The sequence below is a fragment of the Neoarius graeffei genome, chromosome 10 (assembly GCF_027579695.1).
Source record: "Neoarius graeffei isolate fNeoGra1 chromosome 10, fNeoGra1.pri, whole genome shotgun sequence".
Taxonomy (NCBI): domain Eukaryota; kingdom Metazoa; phylum Chordata; class Actinopteri; order Siluriformes; family Ariidae; genus Neoarius; species Neoarius graeffei.
In genome coordinates this window covers 91,413,680-91,425,644 of record NC_083578.1, presented here as the reverse complement: position 1 = coordinate 91,425,644, position 11,965 = coordinate 91,413,680, and the positions used below count along the sequence as shown (strand labels likewise).

Sequence of the window (11,965 nt, the reverse complement as noted above, 5' to 3'; positions counted from 1 at the left end):
GCTCCGTCCGGTGCGGTAGTGATGTCCCGTTGCTCGCGCGCCGCAGCAGAGACCCGCGCGACCTTCAGCCGGTACAGTCGCTGTTCTTTTACCACCGCCGTTATTCTCATCTTTCCGGTGTGTTCTTGATTTTTCCATTGTGTCCTATTTCACCATATCAAATCCCCAAAATGTATCATATTATTCATATTTAAGTGAATAATCAATTCAGTCATCATAACTTGGCATTTTTAACCCGAGCAATCAAAAAGAGGAAATTTATTCAATATTTTCACTCATCTGTGAAGGAGAGGCTTTAATTCTTCATGATGTCGTTATTTTATATGTAAATCAATTTTACAAAAGCGTTTGAATTGTAATAAAAAAAAATGTCCACAGTGGATGCCAGATAAAGCAAGATACTATCTTTATTCTTATTAAACATGACAAAAGAAACATTGAGTGTTAGGTAAATGCAAAAAAAAAAACTAGACAGGGACACTCTAACGAGTGCAAACCCCGCCTTTTCCCTATTAAAATACATTGGGCGAAAATTTCGAAGTTCTGCCATGACCTTGACCTTTGACCTTTGACCTCCAAAATTTAATGGTTTCCTTCCTGGGTGATTGGCAACACATGTACAAAATTTGGTCCAAATCGATCCATTGGTTCTTGAGATATCTTGCAGACACACAGACAGACAGACAGACAGACAGATACACACACACACACAGACTGACGCAGGTGAAAATAATAACCCCTCCGACTGCTGTCGGCGGGGTTAAAAATAGTAAAATTAGAAAATGTATTTTTTGACCATAATGTCCCAAATGAGAGAGCAGTTTCTGAGACGGACCCGTATATATATTTTGTGATATCATCCACCTCTAGGTTAAAAAAACCCCCACGCTGTGTCATGACAGACAGGATAATGTTTGAGTTTAAAATTATTGTTTAGTGTGTAGGTTGTGGGTGTTTTACACAGACCTGGCAACCTATAACTGAATCAGTGCAGCCGATCTGTCATGATGCAGGGTGGGTTTTTTTTTTAAAACCTAGAGGTGGATGATATAACCAAAAAAAAACCCAATATATAAAAATTTTGCACAGGACTGTGTTCCTCTGATAACAGAAACCAAGCTCCAGCTCTCTCTGCTCTTAATCTGTTCTGTTCTGTTCTTTCAGGATTTATTGCGCATGTCACTCCTTGTTGAATTTTTTTATGCCCGAGTTGTTTGAAACCAATCTGGGTTTTCTGTGTCAAATAAGGAAGCGGGCGGCACGGTGGTGTAGTGGTTAGTGCTGTCGCCTCACAGCAAGAAGGTCCGGGTTCGAGCCCAGCGGCCGGTGAGGGCCTTTCTGTGTGGAGTTTGCATGTTCTCCCCGTGTCTGCGTGGGTTTCCTCTGGGTGCTCCGGTTTTCCCCACAGTCCAAAGACATGCAGTTAGGTTGACGTGGGGCGGCCTTGGGCTGAGGTGCTCTTGAGTGAGGTACCGAACCCCTGACTGCTCCCCGGGCGCTGTAGTGTGGCTGCCCGCTGCTCTGAGTGTGTGTGTGTGTGTGTGTGTGTTCACTGCTTCAGATGGGTTAAATGCAGAGGATGAATTTCACTGTGCTTGAAGTGTGCATGTGACGAATAAAGGTTTTCTTTTTTTCTTCACCTGGAAGAAAATCAAACACTTTCATGAAGGCACTGACTCAAATGCAAGCAGAAAAATAAGTAAAATGAGATTCTTAAGCAAACTCTTCCATCCTCACTTCCGACTTTCTGCTTTTGGAAAATACATTTTAAATACAATCGTGAATTTCTCTGGAGTTTTCAGGCTGAGCGCCTCTCCTCGTATTCTTTAACTGCTCATTTCCTCGTTGTTTTTGAAGCATTTGCTTCTATTTGTTAACATTTTTCTTGATAGCAGGGAGACGGTAATGCCTTTTATCTATTTCTCTGTTTGAAGAAGCAAAAACAGCGAAAAAATTAACCACACTGAAAACAGATTAAGCTGCTCGCATGAAAGACAGTGTCTGTCTGAACCCAGCTGTAATTATCACGTGATGCGTGACGTCATGCACAAGGAGTCTATAAACAGTACGCGTACCATACAACAGCAGCAGGGGGAAAGAAAATAACTTGCAAAGCAGTAAATGAAACCTAGACAGCCAAGACATAATGGCGGATATGCAGTGAGGGATGCTTTTAGGAACTGAAATAAAGGATCAAAAAGTCTCATTTTTGTGGTGCTAGTTCGTAATATATTCTCATTCCAACTTGCCCAGTCGGGCATGTCGGGGACATATCCCACTTACCTGAATGCATGTTTCACTTGCCCCGGGCAATCGGGCAGTGCTTAATGTCGAGCCCTGTATGAGTCTCCAGACTCCACGTGTCCATCTCCACGGAGCAGATCTCCTGCACACAGCCCTCTTCAGGTCGTTCCACAGGGTTTCATTAGGATTTAGATCTTACCTCTGATTGGACCATTCCAAAACGCTGATCTTCTTCTGAAGCTGTTCCTTGATTTGGATTTGTGCTTCGGGTCATTATCGTGCTGGAAGGTGAAACTGTTCTTCATCTTCAGCTGTCTAACAGACGTCTTCAGGGTTCGTGTTAAAGCAGACTGATATTTGGAGATGATTCCCTCTGCCCTGACTCGAGCCCCAGTCCCAGCTGAAGAGATGCAGAACCAGAACACGATGCTGCCACCACCGTGCTTCACCATGGGGATGGGGTTTCTGGGTGATGAGCCATCTTGTTTACATGCCAAACATTTCTTTTAGAATTGAAGTTCTACCGTGGTCTCTTCAGATCATACCAGATTTTGCCGCATGCTTTGAGGTGATGGGATCTCATGCAGGGAGTGAGCAGAGCTCTCCAGATGTTCCTGCAGCTCCTTTAATGTTGCTGTCGGTCCCTCAGCAGCCTCCCTGAGAAGATTTCTTCTTGTACTTTCGTCAGTTTTGGAGGGACGTCCTGTTCTTGGTGACGTCACTGTGGTGCTCCATTTTCTCCACTTGATGATGATGGCCTTCACGGTGTTCCATGGTACATCTGATGTTTGGGAAATTCTTCCAGATGAAACCAAGAAGACGCGAAGAAACTCAGAGAAGCAGCTGATCTTTATTTGGGGTTCCTCAGAATCACTTCAGTGATGACGGGTGTGTGATCGTTACTTTCCAACACGAGTGTGAATATGATTGGTTCATTCTGAGCACAGTCACATGACCCATTGTAGAAGGGTGTGTAAAGTTTTTAGATCCACTCAGTGTTCATGCTTTCATTTCTTTCTTTCTGCATTTTTCTCTTCTCTCACTCTTTCACAAAACTCTTTCCAAAAAAGTAAAGTAAACCCCACCAGTCGAATTCCAATTTGTTTTTATTAAACACAATAATTATTGGATGAATTTTAAGTACAAAACATTGTTTTTTCACCAGAACAGAGTGAAATAAACGCTGTGTACGAAGCGTTCCTCTCTCAGCGCCACTCCTTTATTTACACACACACTACACTCAACCCGCGTCACACATGCTCCGCCTCCATCACGCTTCAGTCACAGAGTTTAACGTCATGACACACGGCACTGAACATCGCCTTCAGTCTGAGAACAATCACAGATAGTTGATCACATTCCAAAAATATTTATTACACCTCTGCGCATTTCTCTTCTCTCAACAAACAAACAAACAAACAAACAAACAAACAAACAAACAAACAAACACATCTGGGATTTTCACCATCAGTCTGTTGGACTTCAGCTCTGAGCTCCAGGAATAAAACATCGCTCTGATCCGAGCCTCAGGTTCTGTCCAACACAGAACGGTGTTCACACAGCTCAGCTCCAGTCCGATCAAAATCCGATCAAAATAAAATAAAATCACACAGCAGGTCTGGAACAGCGCGTCTGAAAATCTACAGCTGAGTGAAGAATCGAGTCATTACTGATCAATTTAGTAATTACCTCCGCCAAGGAGGTTATGTTTTCGGTAGCGTTGGTTTGTTTGTTGGTTGGTTTGTCTGTTAGCAACATTACGGAAAAAGTTATGAACGGATTGCTCTGAATTTTTTTCCAGAGGTGTGACTGGGCACAAGTAACAATCCATTAAATTTTGAATGTATGAATGAATGAACCCTTTATTATCGCTGTACCAGCGAAATTGACCATCAGCCTGTCCTTACATACACACATACACACAATTGACAGGGGGAGTAGACAGGACAGGAAGACAGGGATAAAAGAACATGAGGAGAGGGGAGGAGAAAAAAAGCAACCCCCACACTATGCTCCTGTGAGGAGTACAGTGTGGGAACATTAAAAAAACCTCAGCACATAAGCACAAAATAACACAAGTACACTTTACAACATGAAAACTCGGGACTTGGGGGGGAGGGGGGGCGATCAGGGGTGGGGGTAAAAAAAGGGGGTGGGGGGAGGGGAGGAGGTAGAGGTAACCCAGCGCAAGCAAGCAGCTATCCGCTCCTGCAGCCATGATGGCGCTGGTCACGCACCCGCTTGTCACACTGGGGGTGAAAACAGCAACCGCGGGAAGAGGGGGGAGGAATACGAGAGAGTCTAACAGCAGTGACCTCTGGGGGGAATTGTTTCCCCAGCAACGGCCTTGGCCAAGGCCAGTGCTGGCTGGGAGAGCCGAAAACAGATAAGATTGTTTGGTCTTTGGGTCGAGCAGCCGCACTCCTTTACACGCCTACTCTGATAGTCCAGACTGGTCCCCCAAATTAATTTTCCTCTGCAAAGCCGAAAGCTTCTCCAAGATGATGTCCATATTGCGGTTCAAGTTCTGAATAGCCACAGTCTGAGAGCCAACAGCTCTGCCCACCACTTCAATCATGTCGGGCAGTTTTATGGGGCTTTGAGCAGCTGTCACCATTTTCTGATTTCCTCGATGAACCAGGGCAATGCCTAATCTAATCAGCAAAAGTCCTGCAATCATGGTTCCGAATAGGTAGATGTCTTCAATGTCCTCCACAGAAAGAACCACCAGGCACACAACCCGCCACTTCTCCCACGCGTCCATTGTGTAGCCAGCTGCGAACGTTCCGGCAGGACAGGCTGGTTCCCCCGAACCCAGGCTTCTCGTCGAGAAGATTGTGTCAATTGCTTGAAGAGACCAGTTTATCAATTCCATGGTTTTTAGTTTGGAGAGCAGTGTGGAAAGAGTCTCTCAGAAGTATAGACACTAGACAGACGAGACAGCAGAAGCAGGAAAGATAAGGGAAGGGAGAGACAGAGAATGCGACCACCTTCCGTGAGAGCACGGAGAAGAAAAAAAATCCGGATCACCTTCTGGATCCCGGATTTTTTTTAAAGGATTCTTGGCGGAGGTCTGCGCTCTCTGAGTGCTTTTCTAGTATTTCTAATAATATGCTCACTTTCACTTCTTTCTTTCCCTTGTTTTTTATCATTTTAGTTTTTTCTTTTATTCATTTTCTTGTTTCTTTCTTTCTTTCTTTCTTTCTTTCTTTCTTCATTCTTTCCTTTTGTCTATATTTTTGCTTTGCTTTTCTGCCTTTTCTTTCCATTTGTTTTTTTTTCTGTTCAGCTTTTTCTTTTCTCTTTTCCTCATTTCAGCTGCTTGCATTTTTTTACTTTGTTCTATCATTCAATCCATCTTTCTTTCTTCTTTTCCCTTCCATTTTTTCAGTTCACTTTATTCTGTTATTCAGTTTTTCTTTCTGTACTTCCCCTTTTCTTTACCTCATGTTTTCTGTTTCTTTTTTTACTTCTTTCATTTCATCTTTCTTTCTTTCATAAAAACAAACTCAGCTGATTTCTTCTGTCTCTGTGTGTAAACACACACACACACACACACACACACACACACACACACACACACACACACACATCCTGACTTAGCTGAGTGATGGTGATGTCACATGGTCAACCAGGGGTGGAGCTTGAGACACACTGGCTCAGCCAATCACAAACCAATCTTTTATCTTTCCATATTTCTTACATTCTTCATCTTGATGCAATGATTAGCATAAAACACTGGTGTTTGTGTAGCGATATTAGCTGAGCGAGCCAGCTAGCGCTTGCATTAGCCAGCTGCTGAGTTAGCTTTGCTAATGTTGAGGTTAGCTCTATAGCAGTAGCTCTCAGATCTTATTTCTCTAACCACATTTAATCACGTAATTAAGTTCACTCTGCAAAATCGGAATGTACGTGAACAGCCATAGGAATGTCATCATAACGGAAAGATAAACACACGCCTGTAAGACACTTGAGATTATTTACATTAGAACATGGCTTTTCAGCGTGTGACATAAATCTCTGTTCCGTTCTGTTACACAGCCGAGACGTTTCGCCAAAATCACGTCTGCAGTTAAAGGGTTGTTTATCGGGTCATTCCGATCACGTGTCAGCCGCTACGTTTACGCCGAGGAGCTGAAAGAACAGAGTGATGGTGGTCCGGAGGAACATTCCTGTCCAATCAGAAGAGGTGTTTAATCCATGGAATAACTCGAGATGGGGCAACTGAACATGGCTAACGTTAGCTACGTGTTACACTACTGCAGGATGTGCGTCTCCTTGTTATGGCAACAGTGACACTAATAGTGCGTTTACATCACATCAGAATGGAGGTCATTACGAAATCTCGCTCACATCTTTCTTTCAGTTCTGTTCTTATTTTTTGCTTCCTTTTTCCTTCCTTGACTTTAATCTTCCATTTGTCGTCTCATCACTTCCTTCTGAGGTTTCTTTCTTTCTTTCTTTCTTTCTTTCTTTCTTTCTTTCTTTCTTTCTTTCTTTCTTTCTTTCTCATAGGTGTCAAACATCAAAGGTCTTTCTTTCTTTCTGTCTATAGGGAGGGAAAGTGAAACACACTGACTACGTTTACATGCACATCCAAATCGAGCTGCTGTCGGTAATCGAGGTGAAGGTCCCAGCAGGGTGCCAGAGAAATCCAATCCTACATGCACACAACTGAAATCGGGCTATTGTGTGAGGTGCATTGTGCACCCGAGCCACAGGTGGCGCAACACGCCCCATCGTGTTGGTACACTTCCGGTTGTCGTCATGAAGAAGAGCTATTCAAGAGTGTAAACAAAGTTATCAGTTCATGTTCTCCATTGCGCGTTTTTCTCCTGTCCATGAATTTTAATATATTCAACTCCTTAAGCTGAATGAGCATGAACTCTGTCTCCTCATTGCTCCAGAAGTGCACATTTCTGCTTGCCTGTGGCAGTGGGGGCGTGGTCAAGCGCCGGTCTGTGACAGGAGGGCGGAGCCAGGGAAGGTGAGTGGCAGAATAACTACACCTGACGGTAATTAACCTGTTTGTGTGTCTTCCCAGTAACCGCGCCCTATTTAAGGAGGCAGAGGGAGAGCAGAGGGGAGAGCTCATCCCGGGACTAGAACACAGCGCGCGCGCGTGTGTGTGTGTGTGTTTTTTTTTCTCTCAAGAATAAAAGTAGGCTGTTAAACTGAAAAGTCTGACAATAAAAAGCCTATTAGTACCAGAAGCTTTGTCCTGCCGTCCTCTGTGCTCCACCCACACTTCAGAGAGCTCTACATCGCCATTTTCTCTTCTCCGTTTGTTCCTCCTGACCTCTTCTGCTGCTCGCTACTACTGTTGTCATGCCGACCGAGGCTGTTGTGTTTCCCGCTTGTGGTCTCGTCACTTGTCACTTCCGGAAGTAGCTCGACAACTAGCTCGATAGGGTATACATGCACAAAGTAGCTCGGCAGAAATCGCATAATCTAGGTCGTGTAGCTCGATTCCGAGAAATCAAGTTCGGTTCAATTTCAGCCGAATTAAGGTGTATACATGGCATTTTGAACTTCGATTTCAGTCGAGCAACGGCAGAAATTCGATTCTCTCTATGTGCATGTAAACGTAGTGAGTGATCCTAGTGGTAAACTGTGGGTGGTAAAAGAGAGCAACTGGACTTGCTTGAAGATTCTTGAAGACGTTTCACCTCTCATCCGAAAGGCTTCTTCAGTTCTGTCTGACTGGTAGGGAGCATCAGGTATTTATCCTCTCATGGATGAAAAGCTCATCTAAGGTGTCATTGAGTCATCCTGTTGGTGTGGGTCACTGGGGGCTGGATGTGAACGGCCTCGAGAGTCATTAGGATGATCAATGGATTGCCCGTTAGGATGATCAATGGAATGCTGATTCTCTCTGTCCTCCTGTGAGTCACTGAAAACAGCTGGGTTTTGTGCCCACAGTTTACCATGACCTGGATGACTGAGAATCTTCACAGGCATGATCCTAGTGGTAGCGTTCCTAAGCCGAGAGCCGTACTATTGAAAATCCCATAGACCCGATTTCTAAAAAGATCCCACGAAGTTATGACGTGGAACTTGTACACCCCAAAAAAATATGTTGTATATGTTGGGATTATCTACTAACTGTGAAAGTATCAGGTGAAATTTCGCTGTCTTTTAAAAGATCGAAATTGCGCCTAACCTGTCAGAAACGGACTACAACCAAACTGTCTAGTCAGAGTGGCTCATTACGTCAGCAGTAGGCTTAGCTATCTGATCTGTAATGGTTATCCCCATGAGGGATGCATTTCTTATTGGTACAGAAATACTCCACCAACCACGCTATACAAATGGGCATGTTGATGTAGGCTGCTCGCCGGCCGCTACCTGCTACAGATTTGGAAAGGTGCTAGACTTGCGGTGACGTCACATACGCGATGTCGGGTCCGTGTAGTCTTTGATCAGCTTATTAAAAAACATTCAAAACAATTCAAATCGGTGGAAAAAATAAAGTATGATCACCAGGATCGATAGAGCTGTCCGACATGCACAACATATGGAAGCCATTGTCTTAACTTTGAAGTGTAACCCGAAATGTAATTTTTTGAAAAGATATTCCCATTCATTTTGCCATAGAGGCTGGAACGCATCCAGTAGGGGGCGATGAGATTACTTTCCCTCCCTATAACCACTGAGGAATTTTCTGAAAGCTTCACTTTATTTCGGCAAATTAGTGTGATGTTAAAGCTCTGTGTGTGTTTCCATAGAAACGGCTCACTTCTGAATCAGAGTCTTTGTCTCGTAGTCACCAGAATCCCAGCGTGATGTAAACAGAAAGTTGGGACGGTGTGAAAAATACAAATAAAAAAATAAATCAGTGATTTGTAAATGTACTTTGACTTGTATTTCATTACAGACAGAATGAACCCGAGATATTTCATATTTTGTTGGTCGACTTCATTTCATTTGTTAATATCCATCCATTCCTGCGTTTCAGTCCTGCAGCACATTCCAAAAAAGTTGGGACGAGGAAATTTAAGGCGAGTAATGAGGTACAACTATTAAATAATGATGTGATGTGAAACAGGTGACTGTAATCACGATCTGGTACAGAATCAGTCTCCAGGAAAGGCCGAGTCTTTGAGGAGTGAAGACGGGCCGAGGATCTCCAGTTTATCAACAAATCTGTGAGAAAATTATTGAAATGTTTAAAATCAATGTTCCTCAAAGAAAGACAGGAAGGGATTTGGATATTTCACCCTCTACGGTGCAGAAGATCATTAAACCATTCAAGGAATCTGGAGGCGTTTCAGTGTGTAAAGTTCAAGGGCTCAAGCCTAATCTGAACCCCTGTGATCTCTGATCCCCCAGACAGCATCAAGAACCATCATTCATCTCCAGCTGATAGAACCACATGGGCTGTGGGTTGGACCATCGCACAGTGGGAATGTGGCTTGTGGTCAGACGGATCAGTATTCGTCAGTATTTGGAAGAAATGGATGCCGTGTGCTCTGAAGAGGAAAAGGACCATCCAGACTGTTAGCAGGAACGAGTCCAAAAGCCAGGGTGTCATGGTATGGTGTTGGGTCAGTGCCCTTGGCGAAGGTAACTTACACTTCTGTGATGGAGCATTAATGCAGAAAAGTCCACTGAGATTTTGGAGCAACATCTGCTGCCTGCAAGACGACGTCTTTTCCAGGGAGATTTCAACAAGACAATGCAAAACCACATTCTGCTCACATTACAAAGGCGTGGCTGTGGAAGAAGAGGGCGTGTCCCCTCTGACCCCAATAGAGAATGGGTAGAGAATTTAGAAATGAAAAATATAATGACGAACCTGTACTGTTGTTTTGAGTGAAATACAGTTCAAAGATTATTTACAAATAATTTTCAGTTTTAATTTTAATTTCAACTCAACATTCTGTCCCAACTTTTTCCTGATTTGAGGTATTATTATTATTATTATTATTATTATTGAAACAAAATAAATTTGAATTCTAACTGCCAGCTTATGATGTCATAATACTTTACAGCAGCCGACCAATCAGAAGCTCCGGACTGATGAGAATCTCTGCATGTAAACGGAGCCACTGAGACTCTGATGATCAGAAACACAAGAATTTACACACTGCAGCATACAGAGCAGGTAAACACTGTACACACACACACACACACACACACACACACACACACACACACACACACACTCTCTTGATCCACTGGCTGCTGATTAAACGTCTGAGCCTCTGTCGAGGAGTTGGAGATCCTGAGTGAGTTTATGATCAAACAGCTTCAGGAGGAACATCAGCAGATCTTCAGGAGTGTTTTTTTCCTCCTGTTCCGTATCTGAGCTCCAGCAGGAGAACGTCATCCTGCTGAAGTAAAAAATAACGCCAGCACACTTCCTGCTCGTCGCTCCTTCGTTCTGATGAACTGAAAACACTGACTTTAGTGTTCTTCATCCAGATATCAGTCAGTAAATCACACAATAAAACGCCCGCATCCTGCTGAACACACTTTCTTTCTTTCTTTCTTTCTTTCTTTCTTTCTTTCTTTCTTTCTTTCTTTCTTTCTTTCTTCTGTTCTGTTTCACTCCCTTCTTCATTTATTCCTTACATCAAATTTCTCTCTTTTATTTCTGTCACAAATGTGCTTTTTTTCTTTATTTTTTGGGTTTGTTGAATAAGCTCTTTCTTTTTCCATCATTCTGTTCTTTCTTTCTTTCTTTCTTTCTTTCTTTCTTTCTTTCTTTCTTTCTTTCTCTCTGACAGGCCATCAAGGGCAGAGCTTAAGCTGCATTTCTTTGGCCAATAGCTGATGATCTCATGACATTACTGGTAATGAGATGTTGTTTGTTAATGAGCTCTCCTCCTCCTCCTGCACTCGGATGTTCAGTAGTAGCTCAGCGAATGTTCTGTCACTGTTAACTGTGTGTCTTTCATCTAGTCGACGTGTTTGCTAGCAGACTAGCGATCTTAGCAATCTTAGTGATCTTTAGCTAAACGCCTGTAATGATGTCATGTGATTAAGTTCACGATTGGCGAAATGAAATTGAACTTAAGCTCCACTCCTGTTACTTCAGTGAAATCAGATGCGCCACGTTTCTGCCTTGTGACATTTTTGGCAGTGCACTTCTGAAATGTCCTGGACAAATTGCCAGTAAGAAATGTCTAGACATGATTGGCTCATGTCGAGGCTCCGCCCACTCCCACCCCACCATCTCTAGCAGCGGTCGTCCTCGTCCGTGTCACTGAGGAGCTCGCAGCCTTTGCGGAAATGCCCGTTAGGCATCTGCCACGTGTGACGCAGCTGAGGGGCGGAGCTTACGACATGGCCACGCCCTCGACTGGTTGCTATGGCAGCCTCAAAAGTGAGCATCTCCTCTGGACTGTTGGAGTCATCGTGCAGCGGCAGATACGGCTCCGAGGTGTAGCGCTGCGGGGAGGTGGGGCTTAACACAGACCCCACCCCTTCTAAGGCAGACTGTGTCCGTGATTGGCCATCCTGAGTGGTCAGGTGACTGCGGCACACCAGAGGTGAATAGGAGATGTGTGGGCGGGGCCTGGAGGGTGTCTGAGGAAGCTGGCGACGCCCCCTGGAGTCTGAGGAAGCAGGAAGTGGACTTTCAGAAGTGTCACCCTGGAAACGGAGAAAAAACATAAGCAAGCAATCAGTGTGTGTGTGTGTGTGTGTGTGTGTGTGTGTACCTGTTTGGGTGTTCTCCCTTGTGTGTGTATATACACCGATGTGTGTACTCCCT

The 11,965-nt window shown here is 43.9% G+C and overlaps 1 protein-coding gene across 1 annotated transcript in view; it reads right to left on the bottom strand.

Moving 5' to 3' along the window:
* Nucleotides 1-5,473: 5,473 nt before the first annotated feature.
* The window catches only part of LOC132893465 (voltage-dependent R-type calcium channel subunit alpha-1E), a 177,647-nt gene continuing 171,155 nt past the window's right edge, over nucleotides 5,474-11,965 (bottom strand). Inside the window, exon 47 of the mRNA XM_060932628.1 lies at nucleotides 5,474-11,844. Within this exon, the coding sequence (XP_060788611.1) occupies nucleotides 11,428-11,844 (417 nt within the window). The 3' untranslated portion in view covers nucleotides 5,474-11,427. The remainder of the gene's footprint in view (nucleotides 11,845-11,965) is intronic.